The sequence below is a fragment of the Gobius niger genome (genome assembly GCF_951799975.1).
Source record: "Gobius niger genome assembly, chromosome: 8".
Lineage (NCBI taxonomy): Eukaryota > Metazoa > Chordata > Actinopteri > Gobiiformes > Gobiidae > Gobius > Gobius niger.
In genome coordinates, this window is record NC_136859.1 from 10,378,675 (window position 1) to 10,402,876 (window position 24,202).

The following is a 24,202-nucleotide window of genomic DNA, read 5'->3' on the forward strand; positions in this document are numbered from 1 at the left end:
TACATACATGAGCCTATATATCGTGTACATAAAAGTTGGTGAGATATTGTTGTAGTAAATTTTTTATGTTTAATTATAAATACTATACAACCATATTGTATATCCAACCATTCAGTCCTAAAGGGTTAGACTGGCAAACACATGCACTATGTACAAGACTACTGTTTGTGTCACACTGGGGGAACAGATAGTTTACTTTAAGTCACAGAAATCCTCCCTCGGACATTGAATACTTAATTTTGTGACATCTTTTGGGTGTAGAGAAACCTGTGTTTTCTCCAGACATTTATTTTTTCCATAAATTGGGAAATTGTAATATGTGTGAAAGTGTTGAATGTGGAAATTAAAGCAGCTTTTTTTGCAGGTTAAGTGGGACTCAAGGTTTATACAGGCAGATGCAAGTCAAATGTAATGCTTTTTAGTGCCCAAATACCACAAACGCAGAAATAAATCAGGACAAATTTCATGTCTTCAGATTTGCAAACATTTCATCAAATGGAGGAACGAGAATTGGCCAAAACGGGCAACTGTCAACATGCTTTAGACCAGGGGTGTCAAACATTCGGCCGGAGATGATTTAGTCCGGCCCCTGCCCATTCCAGCCACTAGGGGGCATTAAATTTAAAAAAGGAAAGAGTCCCACACGTGTCCAGCAGAGGGCACTGACATAATAAGAGCTCAGGATATGAACAACACATTATATAGCCACGTGGTAAATGGACAGTCTGCCCCAGGGCGGCTGTGGCTTCAATAACAGCTTACCACCACCAAGTGTGGAGTGAATGAATAATGACTACAATGTAGTTCTTTGAGGAACTTGTGACACAGGCTTGTAAAGTGCAATACAAGTGTAAGCCATTGTTATTAATGAAGCTACAGTCAAGTTGGGGCTTTGACCAAATCACAGCTAATTATTATTCATTTATTGGAAAAATGTTCTCTATTATATGCAGCCCACGACCCCCCGTGGGAGCTGAATTTCGGCCCACGACCCACAAAGAGTTTGACACCCCTGCTTTAGACCATGTTGGTACTTTTTAATGCCCTGGAGACTTGAACCACGGCTCCTGTGATTCCTATTTGTTGTTGTCTAACATCCACTGCCCTGTCTGTGCTTGAGTCCACTTAACATCTTTGGCCCTGATGAAGAAAATGGCGAGATTGGCCACATCGACTTGTATTTACTATCCTGGATGGTTGAGAATTCATTTTTAATATCTTATCTGTGGCTGTAATGCCTGTTATTTACACATAGACACATGCTTGTTGACGTAGATGTAGATAAACTGTAAATATCCCATGGCTTGGTTTGTCCATCGCCAGTGAAAGCCAAAGTACTGTACATCTAATTTCAACGGTCTGGTGAAGCATGAGGTAGAAAAATGCCTTCAGTTATTTTATCTTGAGACATCTCCTACACTTTACATGCCCATACTTCTAGAGTGGAATCTGGAGAACAGCAATCGTCTTGTTAGTAGAGCTTACGATGAATTATAATTTAACATTGTGTAATGCAATGGCGTTATCTTAGCCGTGTCCAAAATGGCTTGTGTTTTCTAGATGGAAATAGGGCTCAACACTTTACTGCAATTGAATCAAAATGACAATGGAGGGTTGCAGACACTTAGCATAATCGCAAAGACTGACATTTCTTTGAGACCGCGCTGTTTGTTTCCATCTTCTTAAATGTTAATGCTCTTGTGTGTGTTTAACTGATCGTGTCTTATCGCAACAGTTGTAAGAAAATGTCAAAGGTAAAATTGTGCAGCCCTACATGAAGACATTTTGTTTTTAGTTCACGAACTACGATGCTAATTAGTTAGTGAAGGTCAGTAAGTCATTCCAGTCAAAATTTTTAGCAAAATTGTGAAAACTACAAGCTATGTTTTCATATTAGAAAATGTTAATTTTAGCTGTAAACTCTGCAAAGGATTAATTTGCAGTTTGGCAGTTAATCCGTAAAGATGACGATTAAGTGATTTAGTTCTGGTATTGAAGAGAAGTTAGTTCAAAAAGTCCCCAATGTCACGTGGTAGAGTTACATAATGATGATAATACTGTGAGTAATACAATGTAACAGTTACAGTAAGTGGTTGTCCTCACCCCAGGCTTTTGTCGTATCCTCCTCGTTGGTAAGTGGGGCTCCATTGTCTACTGTGAAGCTATGAAGAAACAAAATAAAGTCTTTTCCCGTAGCAGTTTTTAGATGCTAGTGGTTTTAGCGGACTCGGCGGCTACAGTGGCTTCTTTGCTGGGATCCGCCGCTTTGGCATCTATCGCACCGCTGCTCGATTTAATCTCCACCTCCGGGGTTTTGGGGGCCTTCGGGTGATCCGGACTCACTTTGAGCTCGGGCCCGATCTCGGGCGTGCCGTTGGTGATCGGCTCCGGGGTGGCGGGCTTCGGCTTCTCGGGCGAAGGAGCCAGGGTGGTCTTGGTTTCCGGCGCGGGAGAAGCAGCGGGACTTGGGCTTGGTTTGGGACTGATCGGGCTCAGGCTGGCCTTTGGTTCGGGGCTCGGCGCAGGGCTCAGCTTCACTTCAGTGGATTGAGGGGGTTCCAGCTTGGATTCCACAGGCGGCTCCGGGGCTTTTTTGGGCTGAGGTGATGTTTTCAATGGCCTAAAAATAGAGAGACCAACATTATAAGAAAACACTATTCCTCTTTTATAATATCCCAGCTTGAGTCCAGGAGCATATTCTTGTTCCTGGGCTCCTTCTGCACACTATATAATGATTTTATGAACAAAAACACATTTCATTAATAATAAGAGTGGTCAAAACTTTTACGAGGGGGTAATATGCCTTTTGCAGGTATTTGGTCATAATCTCAAACACATGTTTATCACTGTCTTACATTTTGTTGGTTAGAAAATTCACTATCTAAAACAGCTGATTTTCAAGAGATCTCATCCTAAGGTCCTCCCACACATGGCACACCCTCTTCTTGCTCCCCTTTTCTGCACAGCTGTTTCAACAAGGAGAAAAAGGCCAGTGCGGCTCGTGCGGCTGTAGTGAAGCGATGGTGAGTGTTTTTAATTTGCGATAAAAGAACTAAGTTGAGAGATTGAGAGGTAAGGGAAAGCATTTCCTAGAAATGTGCGCCTGCTTTTGAGGAGCTGTCAAACAAGGTGCTAAGAACAGCCACTGAAGAAGATTCAACGAGTGCTCAAAGATGCGTGAATGGGTCAAAACACAGCTCCAGATAGAATCTTGGAAGTGGATGAGTTGTGCTAAAGTGGTAGAGGATGAACTACTACAGGATGGAGGATGAACAACTACAGCTCTCAAACTTGATGTAGAAAAAGCTTCTTTATGTGTAGATTGAATAATTTTTATGTTTCCACATAAATATTTACATGTTAAGAGAGCAAACTGTCCCAAAACCTAAACATTGAGAAAACAATAGTTTTGTATTTCCTGTAATGTCTCTCGTAAAACAAGCCTATCATGCAAAATTTACATTTTTGAGCTTCAAACTTTGTTATAATGTTAAACCATCATCAAAAACATACATTGAATGGAGTTTTGTTTAATTTGTTTCTGTAATCCTGCATATTGAGTCTGTCTCTCTCTTGCCCTCAGTTAAAACGGCAGCCCCCACTCTGATATACGTCACAAAGTTCACCAAACCTGTTCTGATCCTGTCCGTGGTCATTACTCTCAAGGCTGAGGGGTCCACCTTCATACAGCCTTTACCGGTACAAAACACACAATAAATAAGTTATTACTTGATTTCAGCTGCAGCCACAGGAGCGGAGGGAGCAGGGGGCTTGGTTTGTTCAGCCGGTGGAGCGGAGGGCTGAGGCGCGGCAGCAGCAGCAGCCGGTGGGGGGGAGGGCTTGGGTTCAGCGGGGGCCGTGATGCTGGCAGCTTCGGAGTCCGGGAGTGCGTCCGCGGCGTCCGTGTCAGTGTCCAGGGGCAGAGCAGTGTTGAAGCCCACGCCAGAATCACTCGTCTCCAGGTTCCCCCCGCCCACCTCTTTGGACGACACCTCCAGACCCTGACACAAGAAAATGAGGATGAGATGCAATACATAGGTACATACTGTATACATATACATAGGTTCGCTGATTGTTTTACTCCGTTTCCTGTTTGCTTGCGTATGTTGCTGTAGAAATCGATGCGGAACCTTATCAGACTCAATTGCTGGTACAGTGGTGGGTCTAGATTTTTCCAGGCAATATAGATACAGACCGCGTCTCTGGACTCCGCCATATATGGTCATGTTCAAAACATCCAGAGGGGGACAACATAGAGGGGAAAAAATGAACTTTCTCCCATTTCTCTCCCATTACTCTCCTATTAACAAATGCTGAATTATGAATATATGTTTCTACTAAATAAAGATACAGAGTCTGGGAGAGGAGAAAAGTGGTTCAACAGCCCATAAATACTTAAAAATTGGACAATGCTAACCAGAAAGCTAATGTTATGTCAATGGTACATATGCGTTAGCAACAAATGCATTTTTTGTGTGTGATAAATATGTTTGTATTCTGCCAGAAAACTGCTAAAATTTTAAAAAATTGTGATTTCCATGAGAGGTTGTCTTCCCCCTCTGTTAGGCCACGCCCCCTTGTATGACATGATGCCGTCTGTATATATTCCATCAATGGATTTCTTCTTCCCTGAGGGCGCAGGCATATTCCAAGATGACAATGCCCGGATTCATCGGGCTCACATTGTGAAAGAGTGGATCATTTTCACACATGGACTGGCCACAGACTCCAGATCTTAACCCCATCTGAACACAACACTGGATCTTTTGCCATTGCAGGAGCTTATTGAAACAATGACACATCGAATGCGTGCTTTAATCAAAGCTTAAGGCGGTCCATTAAAGCGTGTGACCTTTCTTTGTGACAGCTTTTTTGTCAGGCGGTGTATTTTTCTACTCATTACTTCACACCTCAATCTCAGTGTAGCAGCCTATGGTTTGCAAGACTATACCATTGTTGCACATTGTCAGTATTTTATTTTTCCACATTAAACACATTTGAGTCATGATTTGTGCTTTTCTTTTCCTCCCGATAAAACAGTGAAAAGCCGGACACTGACTTACTTTAATGTCCACCTCGGTGCTTTGCGATTTCTCCGTGGTGTCCGCCTGAGAATGCTTGGATTCCTCGCTGAGTTTGGCGATGTTTTTAACAACCTTGAATAAAGCAGAGAGTAACATTACGCAGCTGACTAATTTTCCTGCTAAAACTGAGCTGGGGACTAATGGCGTTTGTGCTCAGATGGTGGAGGATGCGATGCTTACGGAGTCATTGCCTTGTTCTATCTTGTCTCCTAGATTTAATACATCTGCACTGGCTCTCCTGGTCCTCTATTGCAGGGGTTCTTAACCTGGGAGTCAGGACTATCACGAGAATCGCATGATCATACAGGAAGAGCTTTTTCTCTGTAGTTTGATTGGAAAATATGCAGTGTCTGCGTACATTGGTGTATGAATGAGAGTATGAATGGGTGAGTGGATCCTTGCTGTAAAGCGCTTTGAGTGCCTAATGTAGGTGGAAAAGCGCTATATAAGTTGAGACCATTTACCATTTACCATGCTTTGTGGGGTTATTAGCCACATGATTAGGGGAGAGTGGGGAGGATTGGGCCACATAAGACATTTCTTAGCTTCGCTGCCAAGACTTTAAACATCTTGGCATGTAAGTAAGTACACTCTCACCACACCAGTAAATCAAGAGACTTTAATATTCAACAGAAACTGAATAAATTAAATTAAAAGTATTGCACCTCCTACAGATAAAGGGGAACAGCATGAGAACAACAATCTCTGGATTCATAAGTTCTAATAAAGTCTTCCTTGTCTAGGTTTGCAAAACAGAAGATTCACAATAACAGACCATCCACCACTTCTTCAGTCACTCCTCAGAGTTTGAGATGAAAGTAGTTGCTCAGTTATGTGTATAATCATCCCCAGATATTTGTAACAGACTTTCTAACAGATGAATGCATAATTAAAATTCCTAAACTGCCCTTTTGTGTCCGAATTCCAGATTATAATACAGTCCTACAATCTCTAATATTGGTCCTTCGAGCCGGATACAATCACTAATAGAAAGGCTTGGGACAATGTCTTCTGTGTGGCCCAAGGCTCCCCAGTCGGCCATTTTAGATGTTTTCACCAATTGATTAAGGCTTTAGATTATGTCTATTCATCCTGGAAATTATGAGAAATTAAAGTTAAGTTCTAAAGTGTGAAAGCTAACTTTCACTTGACAAGCAAAAGTTTACAAAAGTTGGTATGTTTTAGTTTTTTTACTCTGGTTTACTGATCTTTCAGGCAGCTGCCGTCAAGCTTCCATGAACAGTTAGTGACATCACACTCTACGACCATATACTCTCAGTTTCTCTATAACACTTAGTGGCCCAACGCTCCCAACGGCCCAACCCTCCCTGCTTTCTCCTACTACCGAAATAAATAGAACTCTGCAAAGACACGCCGTGTTCAGAGTTGAGAACCACCGTTGAAAAAAATTCCTTCCATCGCCTATTTCCTAGGTTTATCATTTTGGGAAGCTAGATAATACTCCTGGTGTACATTAAAGTTTCTGTTTAATAAATCTCAAATGAAGGCAGCGTCAAGATAATGCCACTTTCCGCACGTCTCACCTGTCGGAAGGCCTCCCCGTCGTCCTCATGGGCGAGCTTATCCAGAGCGGCGCTCCTCTTGGCCCTCTTCCTCACTTTGAACAGACACGAAACGAGGCAGGCCAGAAGCAGGAACACCACGAAAGCGAGCAGTGCGATGATAGCCACATACAGCTTCTCCAGTTTGAAGGCTGCACAGAGGTTTGGAAAAGACGACGGTGAAGAGGAGAGTGGCAGTGGAGTAAATGATTTAGAGGGACGTGAATGGGCAGGGTGAATGTCCAGTAAAAACATAACAAAGGCTGAGGATTAATATGGCTCTTGTGTCGCACTGGTAACTCAGAAGCTAAAACCTTTTAACCTCTTAACCCCCGCCTCAACTGAGTGCATTTTCTCCAGTTCAGCTTTACCCAAATCTAAACGCCTATCGTATCCTATTTTTCATTGCATTTTTGTTGCATTTTTGTCACATTTTTGTCACTTTTCTGTATCTCTTTTGTTGTATTTTTTGGTTGCGTTTCCGTCTCTTTTTTGTCGCTTTTGTTTATCTCTTTTGTGGCTTTTTTTGTAGCATTTTCGTCCCATTTTTGTCACTTGTTGCCTTTTCATCCTCGTTTTCGTCTAATTTTTGTTGCTATTTTGACACTTTTTTCAAGACGCTTTTAGATTTCGGTAAAGACAAATGTGCTCGGTTCAGGTGCGGGTTAAGAGGTTAAACATTAAAGTGATAGTCTGTAAGTTTGCAAAGTGATGAGAGAGAGTGAAATTTGAAGGTTGACAATCAAATTCCTTCCCTCTTTAACCAGAAAGCCCTTCTTAGTGTGCAAAATGAGAAAAACAGGAACTGAATTTTAATAAACGATCAAGCCCCTCCCCCTTCCCTCCTGATTGGACCTGACAGGCTGGTTCACAGGAAAAGCTCGTCTCATTGGTCAACGCGGGAGGAGATTAGACTCTGAGTAGTTGCTGAGATCCGGGAAGGAGGAACTTTACAAAAAATAATATATATACACTACTACTACTACTACTACTACTACTACTATATATATACTACAATCCCTCCTGGAACCGCGACTTTAACGCGGTGGAGGGGTTTGATCACCCGAATGATCCTGGGAGCTCTGCTGTCGGGGGCTTCGTGCCCCTGGTAGGGTCTCCCATAGCAAACAGGTCCTAGGTGATGGGTCAGACAATGAGCGGTTCAGACGCCCCTTATGAGAGACCAACAGGCCTTAGAATCATGAGGCCGTCCTCCTGTGGACCCACCACATGCAGGAGGAGCCATAAGGGCCTGGTGCAGTGTGATTTGGGCACCTCCAACAACTGACCCGGCAACGGACAAGTGGAAGAAAATGGATGGATGGAATATATATACTATATTATTACTTACTTAATATCAAAATGTAAGACCAGGTGGTCGATTTAGCGCATTTTATATAATTTGTAAAACATTTAGACTTCCAGACTATCACTTTAACCTTTTTTTTTTTTTTCCTAAAAGCATGTATACATTTGAAAATAGAGTTACTAAGGGGTAATTATTGTGATCTTACTTTGGCAGCGCAAGAGCGGAATATCATCTTCCACTTGATCTCACTTGTCAGCCCTGTGCGCGTTATGCGGTAGTTTTATAACGTATAACGCTTACGTTTTAATTCAAGGTGAACGATGGTCACAGTGAACCCCAGGATATCAGTAACTTTGAACTCTCCGGCGTCCGACGGCTTGATCTGGTCCAAGATAAACACATTTCCTTCCAGAGAAATGCGGCCCTCAAAATCGAGCTCTGTTTGAGCCTGCAAAACATACACAAATTCATTAACAACAAATATAAGGCATTGATTAAATGGGGGACGGTTTTGTGCGGTATTTTCTTTCCTCTAAAAATACAGTTTGGTGTAAATGTTATGCTCTGAAGCTTATGTAAACCTTTACCCATGTGAAATTATTCATAAGGTACACTGTTAGACACACTTACTGTTAGTGTTAGATACACTTCTGAAAGAGGTCAATAGTTATAGCTACGGCGAATGTGAGCGAAGTCGAGGGATGTCACAATACAGCTCCCAAACGTGCGATAAAACTAAGCTTTCAGGCAAAATGGTCCAAACTGATTGACAGTGCAACATTTGGTCGCAAGTTTAATTTCATGCTGATGCCATCGCTGTGCTTTAGTGACATTAGTTAGAAGATAATGGCATGTACACTGGTGAAGTTCCCCTTGTCCAGCAGCAGGTGGGGCGTGCGTGGGGCGGGGTCAGAGCTGCGGGTGTAGTGCAGCTGGACCAGGGAGTTGTTCAGAATCAGGTTGATCTTCATCCGTTTCCCCAGCGGCAGTTCCAGGAAGTGCTGGTGCTCTGAAGCGAAGACACAACAAAAAACACACAAAACATACATCACACTTAAGAGTCTAAAATGCTTCAGCCCATTAACAGCTGCCTCTTTAAAAACACATTAGGGCTGAGAGAAAGAACATAATCACTAAAAAGGGTAAATGGCGGCGTCCTAATGGAGAGACAGGTCAACCATCTGAGGACCCACATTATGCAACACTGACTTTGTTCTCTTTTTTTCTTTTGTTCCCTCCTCAAAATCTGACCAGGAGTTGTATTTCTCTCATTAACACATTTCACGACATGTTCAGTCTTTATTTCAAAAGCTTATCTGCTGATATTATGCTCATTTACAGTAGTTGCCTTCACAACAGTACTTTGACTGCCCTCTACCAGATTTTTTTTTTCCTAGTTGCATATTTGTTTTGTCCTTCAGTATATTGTAAAAGCAGATATCGTAGCTAAAAAACCTTAGTGTGGAGAGCATTTCATTATAAAGTCTTTTTATTTATTTATCGTGAATTAATCAGTTAGTTGTTGTTGCTTGCATTACATTGACAGTATTGTGAAGCAAGATATGAAACATATAAACTCACCCCTGTAAAGAACCATGGTGCTAAAAATGCAATAAGAAGCTCTGTTTAAAACCAATCTATAAAACCTTTAAGTTATAATGTGAAATATCCAAATGCTTAAGTGTCCAAGAACCTGAATATGCCGTCATATGAACTTTAAAGGAACAGGCTGAGATACACAGAGATATGTTCTTACCAGAGCTTAGACGAGTTGATGCATACCTGTCTGGCTGTCTGGATGTCTAAGTGCTCCTAAGGTGTTATTACGCCTCACAATATAGTGCCCCTTTTTATCCGCTTAGAAAATCGACGTGTTTAATTTTGTGTAGCTATACTTGGATCATGTAACTACTCACGTAACCGTATTTAATTAGGGAAAACGTGGAAGAGCTTGGTCGCTTCTAACTTCACCCCCGTTTGGCCCCATAGAGGAGAGGAGGAGGAGAGGCTAAATGCTAACGGCATCTTTGGTCTTTTTGCGTGACTGAGCACACGCGTAAAGATCAGACAGTTATGCATCAACTCGTCTAAGCTCAGGTAAGAACATATCTCATCATGGACAAGCAGTGGCCTGTACCTTTAAAGGCACTACACTACTACTGTTTTGTTGCAAAATTAGTTTTGTCCTCCTTGGGTATAAAAACTCGGTCATTATTTTAAAAAACACTGTGCTTCTAATTATTGCATTACATCAATTTCATGAACTAGCAGGCTAGTTCATGAAATTGATAAAATGTAATAATTAAGTTGTGACTCATCCCCTTGTTTGCAAGCATGTTTTTTATTACAATTTTATATATCAAATAAAGAATAATAATTTCAAAAAATCGTTGTGCTCCATCTGACTCTCACCTCTTACATTGAGACACATTTTCCACAGGATCTTTCCTTTGGCCTCTCGGACAGCGTAGCTGCCCTCGTCTGCCCCGGTGACAGTCCTGAGCGTGATGTCCTTCTCATTGATGATGATCCGATCCTGATATCCTTCTCTAGTCGCTTTGGCAGCGGTCATTAACACCAGAGCCGGTCTAAGAGGCAAATACAGGCTTCATAATCCGCTGATAATTATTGGCTTTAAAACGATAAAATATAATCTTGTTTTGAGTTGTTTAAAAGCAAAATGTGTCACTTTTATGAAGCTGGTACAACATGTCTAGGTAACCGATTGTGTGGACTCACTTGCTGGTCAGGTTGGCCTCCACTGAGATGGGCCTGTACTCCAGTGTGATGGGAGGAGTTATACTCTGAAGAGGAATATGGTAATTGTCTCCGTACTTCACCGACTCCTCATTCGAACAATCTACAACAGGAAGTAAACTCAATTAATAGCTTTTCTGTGAGACCTGTCAATTGATGGAGATTGTTGTGTAACATTCAAGGTTATACACGGTAAGAGCAGCTAAACATTAAAACATTGAACATAAACAAACAATGCCAACAATACCAAATGCGCTTCTAATAATCACAATGTTGTTTTTTGAGCGGGTTATCAATACACACCACTTCATACAATATTTGACCTTCCAAGAACCAGTTCAAGCTGAGATATTGGCCTGTCACAATAATTGCAATTAGAGGCCGACCGATATGTTCTATGTCTGTAAAATAATTTTAACCATTTTGCATTTAAAAGAACTTATATTTTAGCAGCATCAGCTTCGTGGTTGTATAAGCTAGTGATCTGCAAGAAAATAGTCCCTCAAAATGCGATCATTCATGTGATGCAAGGTCAGTTCTATTCCAAAAATTATTCTATCGACACAGACATTTACATGGTTAGTCTGCCGTTATAAGTGATAGCCTCAGGTGCACTGTGGAGCGGGTCAGACTGTTTTTAAAGCAGGTTAGCTGATACCATGGAAATACGCTAGCCTTGCACTAGCCTAGCGCCACAAAACTCTTCAAATATAAGAACTACAAAAAAATATCTCTGGGTAACTAGGAAATGAGGCCCTATGTCCAAAATCCTGAAATATCCCTTTAATTTAGTCTAAACTGTGTCCAAGTCTGTTTATTGGGTGAAATGTTTCGCAAATAAATATGTTTACCATGCACCTTGAGCTTCGGTTTTCTACAAACGGCCAGTAAAGTGACCTGAACACTTTCACAAATGCATAGTCGGTGCAGAGTTTTGTCCAAGGACACAACTTAAACTTCAATTGGCTGTATTTAAGGACAAATCCTTCAAGCATAACTGCAGAACGATTGCTTGGCAGCACACAGCCTCCTGATAGCACACAGATTCAGCACCATATGGCTCTGCAGTCACCTTTATCTGCACAGACTTCACGCACAGCACAGCGGCTCTGCACCATCAGCACTGTGTGACGCGACTATGTCTAATCACAGAGCCTCAGACTCACAGCTCTTTCAACACTCAGAGCTCTCTGTGAAGCCTCCTGCATTATACTTAGGGCTTTTGTGTCTAAATTGTTTTACATCATCTGTCTGAAACAACAATCTAGACCTTGAGTTGTGGTTTCTACAGGTGAAAGAAGTCTTTCATAGAGTGATTTCAATGGAAATGTGGCATAGCATAAACATTTAAATTTAGATTTTTCAACAGTGTTTATGTTGTATATAGTTGCATGTGTGGGATTCTTTTATAATTTCAACCACAAAAACAGATAAATGGCTTTACATTTTAAGATGACTAAAAATAATATATGGTTTTGTTTCCAAATGTTAAATCTACATTACTGGAGAGAAAACAGCCAATGCTCATTTGTAAATGTCACTCAACATTAGGTGAAGTATGAAGGTTTTTCTCCAGATATGATGTGAATGTGTTTGAATCAAATCCATTCATCCACAGCAAAAACATTTAACATAATGCAAAAGTTCTTTGCATGGTGTGTTTTGTTTCTTGAGATGATCATCTAAACAGAAAGCAGAATGAGCTTCATATTTTGAGTTGTCAGATCCTATAACCATCCATCCATCCATCCATCCATCCATCCATTTTCTTCCACTTGTCCGTTCCTGGAACCCTGTTGGAGCTGCCTATGGCTATAACCACTTTTCAATAAAAAATGAGAGTAGTTGCTTCCATTTCCAAAGCACCAGCACCTTACTGACAACAAGGGAAGCTGAACTTCCTTGAAAATGTCATAATGAAAAAATGAAAAATGTATATTTATCATTAAAAATATGCAAGAATGTGCTCCATTTAATGAGAAGATCACTTGTTATTCCAGAGTGGTCTTCAATATGATCTCCCTGTCACTTAACAGCTGCTTGGAAGGAAATCCCATTGAAGTCCTGTGAACTCTATTGGGAAAATGCAGGCTCTGATAGGCTAAGTGAGGAGTGATGCCCTCTAGTTCAGTGGTTCCCAGCTTGGGGGCGGGGGGGCAGTGCTTTACCTGGTCAGAGAGTCAGGCTTTAAGTGATATAATCTCAGCAAATTATATCGTCATTTGATATAAAAACTTATTACTTATTATTAGCACTTATTTTCATGTTTTGATTCATTTGTGGAGGCCACAATTTTGTATTAGGGGGGCGCGGCCCGACTACAGCATGCACAGGGGGGGCTTCAACCTAAAAGATATGGGAATTGGAAGGACACAGAGTGAGAGTGTGTTTTTTGACACGTGTAAAGTCCCCATCGGTTCCCATATTAAAATAAACCTTCTGGAGTTGTCCCCAGCCATTAGGGGGTGGTATTTCCGCAATGAGGACCAAAAAGAAGTGCTTTCCTCAGCCTTTGGTTGTAGGACCTTGTCTAGTCTAATGATGTTGGTGTTAGTTTAAACTTCTAAGAGTGTATATCAGAAAAAATGCCTTTAACTGCAATTACTTTATTATCAAATCTAATGTTATCTTACGTCTGCGCCATGACAACATACCTCGCACTATCAAATTAATCTTTTTGACGTCGTCTTGGTTCTCCGGGTCCTTGATGGTGTACAGGCCCTCGTCTGCCTCCTGCACTGACTCGATGATGAGGTGGCTGAGGCGGCTGTTCAGCTGCGCCCTCTCGCTCACAGCTTTGCCCCCGCGCATCAGGGGCTCGTCCGAGGCCTGAGAGCGGGGCGCCGATATGTTTCTAAAAGTTACCTCCACGTTGAGAGAGCGCAGCAAAATGTGGAAGTCTTCCCCATGGAACAATTTAATGGTCTCCTCTTGGGGTGCTGGAAATAGATGGAATATGCAGGATAATAAATTATTAATGACATGCAACAGAAAAGCACTGAATTACGACAGCAATCTCTAAATAGTGTTGAATAGGCCTGCAAGTGTCACAATATGATTTTGCATAGTTAAAACGCCCACAACTACTGTTTAAAGGGGCTAGATGCAAGTTAGCCATTTTATACTCTCTACTGCCACCTCAGGTTATACATGCCACTGCACCTTCTATATTAAGCTCATGCATGACGGTACTTCAGGCCCGAATTAACACCTTTTTGAGTGACAGTGCAGGATTTTAGAGGCAGTTGTGGTGAACAGGTCTGAGCTCATTCTACATCATAGGACATTGTTGGAACATGTAGGGGGAGGAAAATACATCATTTTGACATTTTTAAACTCCGTATAGTCTCTTTAACTGAAGATATGATGAAAAAATATCAACTTACTTTGTACAGGAACAGACAGGGCTGTAAATGGGGAGAAGAAAAACATAAATACATATTTTGTCTTGCATCATACAAACAATTATTGAAAGGGGACTCCACCTGTTGAGAGGAGAGCACTAAGCACAGCCACAATGGTCGTCCACATCCTGGCGGTGGTTCAGTCTAGAAAAACACACATTTGCAAAATCAATACATAATGCAATAAACAGTCATTTAGAGAGGCTAAATAATAATTGAAAATAGGCTTATCTTAAATGCTTGAGTTCGAATACTAACTTGCTACTAAAGGGAATGCTCTTTTAGTGACAACTAGAATGTGGCTTTAAGACTTCTGTGATTTACATTTTGGCAAGGTCTTATGCCCGATGTCTCTCATTCTGCAGGGATTAGCTATTTGTCCATAAATGTCCAAAATTAACCAATGTCCACTCCAGAATAATGCATGTGAGGTGGTTTATTGACACTTTGCAGCAAGCATACAGACAACCGTTTCTGCAGCCAACATACTGTATGCCCTCGTGGCCTGCCGTCCCACCTTGACCCACTTATGCAAATTAGTCTTTGCCTGTGACCAATAAACAACACTGGAAAAATGACCATCATCGCTTAGATAAAAATGATAATGGCAATGGAACAAGCAGAGACATACCATCAGACAAAACAACATTTACATTTAAAAGTATCTTTTTGAAATTATACAGAAAAATCTGAATTATCCATTGGCAATAAGATGTTTTATCTTTCAACACCAAATCTCTAGATTCTTTTTCCTGTAAATAACAGAAATAATGAACAAAAAATAATAAGCATGAAGGCAAAATGAAGCAAATTAACTTTAGCAACAAAAAAAAGACGATAATGAAACTCAAGCCTAAATTAAACAAAGTACAAATAGCTCCAACACTGACAAAATGAATCAAACTGCCATTGCCTCACAACTTAAAATAGGTACAAATGTAGGAACAAAGAAGCACCTAAAATACACCTCTAAAAATAAATATAAATCCTAAATAAATGATGCTTAAACACGAGTAATTGCTAATAATTAATTACAAAGGCCATCATTAACTCGATTAAACATTTTCATCCAGTCCGGCACTAGTGCATTTCAATAGGCTCATGTTTACACAGGAACAGTAAACAACATGCATCACGGGTTCGACCAAGGGTTCCTAAACTTTTCAGGATGCGACTCGGGACCTCCTTCTGTAAAATGTAATGAGCATGATGCTAGTTTGGAAACTGTATGTTGATAGTAGGCTTAATTTCAATACAATAAGCTGTTTTCAATTAAATATGCATCAAATTCAATGTCAGAAATGTAAAAAATATTGTCTCAAAATCATTTAGCAGAAGAACAAAACACTTCTGTCCTTGGAATATGGATTTTCAACTCTTCCGGTGTTATTTTCTTTATGTTTACTTTTTTTTTAACATGTCTTTTCTTCACTGATTAGTGCCTACTTACCCCAGCATAATCCCATCAAACGAAGTAATAATGGGAAAAACATAAAACCTGTCAAGTGCTCTATATTAGATAAGTGTGTTCTCTGCAATACAATAATGAATTGACCCTAAAGCTCGAGCATTCTTGAATAAGGAAAGAGAAGCCGCTAGCCTCTTATTTGGGATGCTCCGGATGAGCATCAGCACAGAGGGGGCACAGACAGACGACTGAACAGTTTTCCTGTGTGTTTGTTCAGACTTCACAGGCTGCGGCACATCACAGGACCACAGGAATAGGCTTTCTGCTGTGTGCATTTCCTAACGCCCAGAGGGAACCCACTGACACCTGCAGTGCACACGGCCAGACGCCGCCGCTGCTGCATCAATAACAACAAGTCAAGGTCAACCATGTCACAGCGGCGTCTATGAAGAGTGAAATCATCTACAGGCGCAAGCTCTCTGAAAACCATGCATTATTTAAACCTACAATGTCATGAGGGGGGCGTCCAGTAGCCAAAGTAAACTACACAAGTAAATAGCACTGTTCTGTCATACAGGCCTGTCACGATGACAGAATATGAAGTTTGATATACTGAGCCAAACTGTAATTGAAGACCTTTAAATGCTAGAGAAATTAACTCTCAAGCTTAAAAATGACAGCAAAGCTTTATTTGAAAAGCAGTTCATCTTTAAACATCCCACTACACACATTAAATATAATAATATACAACCTACCAAGGGAAAGAAATAAAATATAGCATCAGAAAAAAAGACAATTAAAAGCACATAAATATAGAGACAATATATATTGACAATAAAAATGTATTGTTTATCTGTCATTTCGATGACAAGTTGATATTGTAATTATCTAGAGGTAGATCGATATATCGGGCCGATATTTTCCTATTTTACAATATTGGCTAATGGCTGATCTAACGCTGATATCTCCAGACCCGGAAGTGATAAAGACTTCCCATTTTTTGCATTAGAAAGAGTTCAGTTAAGACCTTTAAAATGACCCACAACCAATGAAAATCGATCACAAGTCTGCACACTTCAGATATGTCATGTTGCACATTTTTGCTTACCGGACTTGGAATCTGCCGGACTTGGAATCTGCTGTGATGGAATCTACCATCATACACAGGATTATAGACAAGACATTTGGAAAAAATTGTCTAAAAAAATATCACTATCATATCAGCCAATAAAAATCCCCAAAAATCATCATCTGAGAAAAAAACATATCAGTCGACCTCTCATCATATTACGAAAAAGAGAAAATACTGAATTTTCAGGTGAAGGATGCTACTTAATATACTGGCCAGTATCAAATACATTTGCATCTGTAGCCTAAACAGTATTTTGTAATGGTACAATCTTTAATTATTTATTCTTTTCATTTTTAAAGCTCGTTTTTCATCTGGGCCTAGACCTAGCTGTGGTGAGAAGCCAAAACATGTGTCTGCGGTAGAGTACTCTTAGTCCAAAATGAAAACTAAAAAGGTAAACCTAACAAAATAAACTATGGTCGCATGCACCTCAAACAAGCTGCTCAACTCTTTTTGAACTTGCCCGACTTTTCCTCTTACCCCACTTGTGTTTTTTCACTTTGTTGATGCGATTTCACTATCATATACTCTAATCACATAAAACTTTCCTAAGAGACATTATATCTGCCGAGGATCTCAAAGCCACTCGAAATGCCATTAAGTGGCATTGCTTGGAGATTCCTATACAACTGGAAATAAAGGAAGTCTTCTATGGCCCTTGAATGGAAAAATCGAGAGGGCAATAATGTACTAATGGCAAACAAGTGTTATCTGCACAGTCAGCCATAAGTGTGCACTAGCGTTTTGTTTTTAGTTGGGCCCACTAGTGGCCCTCAATGGGTCCCACTGGTATTAAGCTTGTCATTTGTGTTCAGTTTTTTTGTTGTTGTTAAAGCCACACTGCGCATTTAACCCAATAAATACAGAAACTGAGCTCGCCTCGACCTGACTCGTTTGGAGCGGGACATCACCTCACCAACTCGTTTCCATGGTTTTATTTATTTACGCTTCCATGGTCTATTTTGATGTTGGTGTCCAGCTGATCAGTAGGAGCACTGGCTTTTTGCTATAACCTAAAAAGTATTTGCGACACATGTTTGCCGGCAACATGACATTTTGCGTCGCCTGAAGCTCATTCATACTCCACAAGACACAAGAACTTCTTGTTCTTGAAGTTTGAATGAGCCTTCAGTCTTCATTGCTGCTGGTGCCACCGCAAACAACAGCATGCAGTTACGCACACACACGCAGAAGAAGAGAGGTCGCCTAGATGAGCTTGTCTTCAGGTGTCTTTCTATTTTCCATCCCTAAGCTTGAAGGTGCATTATGTAACTTTTTATATGGAGAAGTTGACCTTGTAGCTGACCTGACCCTTTACTTACCATCCCAGTGGTCAGAGGTTTTCACTGCTGACAGTCCATAATTGGTCCTGGAGCATTGTAGAGACCACCATGATTGAAAGTGAAGTAAAGAAAACGTCAAATATGCACAAATATAAATGTTCCCCCCCACATAAAATGTTGCATAATGCACCTTTAACCCTGTCTCTCACACAAAAAGTAATTACAAACCCAAACTATTAACTTAACAGTGCGACGGGGTGCAGTTGGAAGAGCGGGTTGTCTTGTGATCGGAAGGTCGTGGGTTCGAATCCCAGCTCCCACAAATGCACACTGCCATTGTGTCCTTGGGCAAGACACTTCACCCACCTTGCCTCCGGTGTCTGCGTATATTGGTGTATGAATGAGAGTGTGAATGGGTGACTGGCTCCTTACTGTAAAGCGCTTTGGGCCGGATAAAAGGTAGAAAAGCGCTATATTAGTTAAGTCCATTTACTATTTACTTCATAAAAACAACTGAAAAAGCTCTATTTGGAGTGTCGTCCATTGAGCATTTGCAGAGAATTTCCAATATGGCACCGTGTTGTGCAATTACTTTAAAATGGTAGTATCTTCTATATTCTATATTGGTACCATTTTAAAAATGTAATATGTTTGTATTACACGTTACTGTGTCACAAATGTAGCTGAGTTGCGCTTTGATATACTTATGAGTAACTTTTGGCAAAATATAAACTGAATATAGTAATAATACCACCGAGCAAAAGTGCAGTCAAAGATTTCCTTTTCTGATCGCTTTCCCCCATTCTATCGTGTTTTGTTTTGACAACGTTAGCTACACGCAACTGCAGATTTTATACGCCAGTGTCCAACTTGATTTGGTGCTGCATTTTATTTTGGGGGGTTTGGCATTTCATTACAAACCATTTAAATGCACTTGTAACTCGAGTTACTTGAATTGCAATGACTAATATATGTCCTCATTTTGTTTAAGTAATATATTATATTCCTCTGAATATATTATATTCCTTACCGAAAAAAATAACTTGTAATACCCAACACTTCTTACCCGGAATCAAGATGAAGACACCACAGCTTTAACCACTTTCCATAGTGGTTTTCTTTGTCGTTGTTAGGGCCATAGATCACTAGTAGACTACACTACAACTTGACAGATTTCATCCAAGACGCAAAGCCTGAGCCCTTTCGCTGCAAAGATGATCTACTCAGGCAATAGAGCAGCTTCATTCGTCTCCACAGTCAGTGTATACAGTGTGTAGCATTAGCTGCAATCTCTGTCCTGACTCAAGTGAAATTATATTGCGTCGACAGCGGTATTACAATTTACGCTTAGGTCCAAAAATGACACAGGTATAACTTTGAACGATATGGCCAAGCCCTAGTGCAGACATAGCAACTTCTAATCTGGAATACGCTATCTCACAGTGTGGCTTTAAGACTTTAGGTTGAGTGACTGATACATTAAAGGCTGAAGAATTAGTGCGAGGTGGCATTAAAAGTCCCATAAGAAACACCTGCCATTCACGTTATCGCTAATGAATGTGTAGAGGAGATTAAAAGTGTAATATCGTAACACGTCGCTTATTATCACACCACAGATGCCAGAGTTGATCACATCTGCTTTGTTTGTACAGCAATAACGTGAAGGAAGTCGCAGAATCTGTTCACTGCGGCTTCTAATGGATTTAATTAAGATCTCACATTAGACGGAGTGCGAGACTGAGCCAGGCCTGCGCTGCATGTTTCTCACAGCACTGCAGGCACAAAGCATAAGAGGCATACAGACTATTACTGCAATTGAAACAAAATACAGCAGCATTCGGTGTCATAGTCATCTAAAATAGCTGTAATATCATGCCAGCTTTCTGTTTGGCTTTTGTCACTTCTTTTGCAATAAATCATGGATCATAGATGGATGTTTGAACATGGTTATAGTAGTGCTCTTGTTGTCAAATGTCAGACTGGTTACAAGCTCTATACATATTATTTCCTTCTAGTCGTGGACATTTCTTTTGTCCCCCAGAGAGCCGACACAAACCAGGACAAGAGCCTGTAGTTGTAGCTTAATTTTCCTACATGAAGCTTAGAGTTTAAAAATGTGCAACTCTCTGATCTCATTGCAGTATCTGGCCAATGCATGCTACAAAACGGTGAAATAAATCATCCCTTAATTGCTTTGAAACGGCGCAGGTTGGCTGAATAGCAGTAAGCCGTGTCCATCTGTTGGTCACAGTCGTGGGCGCAGTGCAGAAACTGTGGCCAATCTGGTGTCTCTGAAGGAGCCGTCCTCAATTCGCTCCATTTCACTCTCAAAGTCCTGCGTTTGAGGCAAAAAAAAGCAGCTCTACAACACCCACTGCTTAAGCATGACACATCACTGAAGAGTCTCCATGAAAAAATGAAAAAAAAACGTGTCCTACAAGATTTGAAAGTGCTAGCAGTAAAACACAGCCATCTGCTAGTGTCACAGATTTGTCACTCACTGCTCGAAAGTTGAATTTGTTTGAAATGTGCTCTCTGCGTTTTTCCACCGGTTAGGAGCAGCATCCAGGGACCCATCTCGCCTTGAGCAATGAACAAGCATCTAGCGGGAGCCTCAGGTTGACCAGCGGGAAACCCAGACACAAGAAGGCATCCAGAGCCATTTCCATCTTTGCCTTTCACCTTCGCTCTTTAAAGCACTTTGCCGAATCTCACTAATGCACTGTACACAGTATCTTTAACTTTCTCAATCATTCAGTCAGTTTCCTTTCCAAGCATTTTCTTTGCATCAGATATCAACTCAAGGGCCTCCATTTCACTTAAAACCCGAGCAGCTCTTGAAAAACAGGCGGGTCTTTGTCCAGCGCATTTAAATTGGTGGAAGCACCTACAAATACAGCAGATGCAGCGGAGGCGACAGAGCCACCACTGTGTCTTCAACGTATATAATCATTTCTCTTTTTATTTCAACTTCAGATTAGGACATGAGAAGAGCCTCCGTTTGAGAGGGCATACGAAAGAAAAACACACACTGTGCCCTGTTATCCCCACATGAGCGCACATCGGCCTGTGACAGCACTGGGCATGTATAAATCATGAAGCATCAGGAAAAAAGGACACAGTAAAGACAGCTGCACACGTGTGAACAGGAATGTTGGCTCCCCACTGTATATCCACATATCAAACCATGACTGTGTATGTACACCATAGAAATGTAAGAGGTAAACTACAGTGTTCTTTTATGTTTACTGTGAAAGGTCTAGAAATGCTTCTCAAAGGTTGCAACACAAAAAAACACTTAAATATTTGACTTTCCAACAATCAGGTCTAAAGAAGCTCGAAGGGGATTAAAGCTGGACATATAAAGGTCTGAAACAGAGCTAAATTTGGTGAATTAATATAGATCAGCGGTAATGAACTGGTGGGCCAGGACCCAAACGTGATTCACAAGACCATTTACAGTGGGTTGCCAGGTTGGATGATTTTTGATAGGCAGCCTCACTGATCAAAGCGAAAAACTGCAGAAGTGTGTGAGTATTTTGATATTACTTTATATATATAAAAAAAATATATTATAAGTTGAAATAAACATTTTTAATTGGACACAGCTTGCCTTCTGGAGTTGAAGGTGGGCCCTGATTGAAGCTGGGCCAGATGAGAACAACTCAACTAAACCAGGACATGAGTCAACTAACATATGACTTAAGCTTAAAGAGGGGGTATTATGCTTTTTCACATAGCACCAGTCTATAGCACACTACAATGATGACGAAACCTTCTGTTGGTCTGTAAATGCAGTGAATTAAAATAACTGCCTTGTTTAAAATTGCTCTCTCAAAATGGCTGTAGCGAATGGCTTGAAATAGGCCTCTGTCTCTTTAAGAACCTCTGACCCTTTCCGACACGCCCCCTCCACACGCTGTCTGTGGCATCAGTGGGGAGGGGGTTCTGCTGAGGAGCAGTGGCTGGTTACTTGATTGGTGACGAAAGCTTGGAGGCGTCTCCAGGAGGTGGGGGCGTTCCTAGGAGGACTCAGGCAAACCTATCCCGAAGATGGCTGCCAGAGTTTTTAAAGATTACTCAAAAATACGTGAATGTGCCAAGGCAACACTTCAGACATGTTTTTAATGAGGGAATGACATAATAACATGGTGTAAAGCTTGAAAAAGTCGATTTTGCATAATACCCCCCCTTTAAATAGTTAATAAAGTTTATAACAGCAGAGTACCATTAGCATCAGTGCATTATTACATGTTAAGACACACTGATCTAAACCACCTGAACTAAAACGATAACAGGACAAACTACATAAAGACCAGTACAAGTGTAAAACTAACCAGGAATATACTGGGACTAAACCAGGTGTCCGCCCAGACTTTCATTTATCACCAGCGTGGCCCCACCGGAGTAGACACACATGCTTGACTTGAGAGAGCCAAAAGTGCTGTGATGTTATTGCATCATTAAATTACAACGTCATTGCTGTGGAGACACTCTGAAATGTGTCTAGAACATATTGAACATCTGTCAACACTCTATTGTGGTGGAGGTGGCGTGTCTTCCATAAAAACCCTGGACTAAACTGGGCCCAAACCCTGGCCACACTCATTCTAAATCAGAAAAAGGAAATCAAAATGCACCTCAATATTTCAAGCCCTGGCCAAAGCATCAGCACCACAGCACCATGACTGAGATTCTCACTGGAAACAGTCCCGGATGGATAGTGATCACGGACTGTTGCAGAGCTCTGTGGATGAGACCATCTCTCGCCTGCGCCTAGATGCATTAAAATCTGTGGTCATTTGGGAGGAGCTGGGGGCGCAGGGTGTCGCTATGACGCTCATCGTGCCAAGATAAACTCATAAAAGTAGACTCGAACGAACTAACATAGGCACACATGTAATGCAACGGCGACCTTCAGCGCCCGACTGAATGAGACCGTGCAGTTAAACGGGACGCAGACGAGACAGGGCAGGTGAAGGTTGAGAGGCAGAGCTCCCATTCCTCTGGTGTTTTAGGGAGGATGCTTGACTTCGATGCTTTTTCCTTTCCTTTTTTTTTTTTTCTAGGCCTGTGAAGATAACTCATAACTACTAATAAACCGGCCTAAATCCACAAGTAATCTACACGGCTGAAGAATAGCCTATAAAATAAACTTGCCATACAATGTCAGACAATGACGTCACGCATCGGGTATGTTGCTGACAATTTAATTTGTAGACCCTCCAAAAAACAAAAAACAAATCTACTGGTTTTAACCTATGATTAAAACGTCATTGTCTCGAAAAAGGCCGAACGATCCACTCATTCGCTCGCCTTGCATCCCGCGTCGTTTTGCGCATATTTGTGGACACCTGTTCGTTTTTTTTCTCGCTCAGTCACGAGAAGTCTAGCCTCTAAAATTAGCTTTATCCAACAACATTCAGCGCGCTCCAGACAGATCGCTGCCTCCGATTGTGAAAAGATCTAGAAAGCTATGAACATATTGCACTTAAAAGAAGAGAATATATTACTAAAAGCAGCACCGGTCGTTATTAGTCACAATGTATCCACTCACCTCCGGGCCAGGACCGAGGAAAGAGCGCGTCAACCAAAAAACTGCAGAATTTAACCCGTCGTGCACCAAACCTATTCAGGGCATGCGTCCACGAGTCACGCACGAGTGGGACCGACCCATATCCTGACAATACAACATTTGGACATACCTCTATGTCTCTGTCCTTTAGATTCCGAGGTGCGGTCCGCCGAGACGTGCTGTGGTCAGCGGAGACGCGCCGATGCTGCTGGAGTTGGGGGGAAAACGTGCCTTCCTTCGCGCGCAGTCGCCTCCCTCTCCTCTCCTCTCCTCTCTCCTATCCTCTCCTCTCTCCCTCCTCAAGAGCAGCACTTCACGACTCCAGCCTCAACATTTGGAAGATGGGCAGACTTGTGTTGGCCTACTCCACTCTCAAAAGCACTCGATATTAAATGGAAAGGATGGACAACATCCAATCTGAAATGTGGCAAAAGCCGCGATTTAGTACATCAAATACAACTGATACCCATGTTGTTGTTTTAATACCTGCATTACGCTGAAGCTTGCGGTCTGGTTTAAAGCGACACTTCGGAATATTACAGGCAAAATTGTTTTTTATAAGCTCTCAGATAGAGTTCTGTTTTGTGGGCAATCTTGAGGCATATTCCCTCTGTTCTTTGCTCAAAACACTTGCCCCCCACCTGTTGATGTCATAATGAGATCAACCAGATATATTATGATTCTTTCA

At 41.3% G+C, this 24,202-nt stretch overlaps 1 protein-coding gene across 1 annotated transcript; it reads right to left on the reverse strand.

Moving 5' to 3' along the window:
* Positions 1-1,699: 1,699 nt before the first annotated feature.
* LOC306966540 (uncharacterized protein) lies at positions 1,700-23,794 on the reverse strand. Its single transcript, XM_079561337.1, has 12 exons — positions 23,645-23,794; positions 14,198-14,260; positions 14,099-14,119; positions 13,367-13,651; positions 10,695-10,815; positions 10,368-10,543; positions 8,813-8,964; positions 8,256-8,403; positions 6,629-6,798; positions 5,064-5,156; positions 3,730-4,001; positions 1,700-2,620 (listed from the first exon to the last, which is right to left on the reverse strand). The coding sequence occupies exons 2-12, from the start codon at positions 14,241-14,243 to the stop codon at positions 2,203-2,205; spliced, it is 1,902 nt and encodes a 633-aa protein (XP_079417463.1). The 5' UTR covers positions 14,244-14,260; positions 23,645-23,794; the 3' UTR covers positions 1,700-2,202.
* Positions 23,795-24,202: the final 408 nt, after the last annotated feature.

Bases quoted from the DNA above. Each gene is read 5' to 3' on its own strand.
- LOC306966540 (XM_079561337.1), bottom strand. From the start codon at position 14,243: ATGTGGACGACCATTGTGGCTGTGCTTAGTGCTCTCCTCTCAACAG. The intron at 14,120-14,197 runs GTGGAGTCCCCT...CCCCATTTACAG, and splicing joins TAGTGCTCTCCTCTCAACAG to CCCTGTCTGTTCCTGTACAA. The intron at 2,621-3,729 runs GTAATAACTTAT...CTCTATTTTTAG, and splicing joins GTGGCTGCAGCTGAAATCAA to GCCATTGAAAACATCACCTC.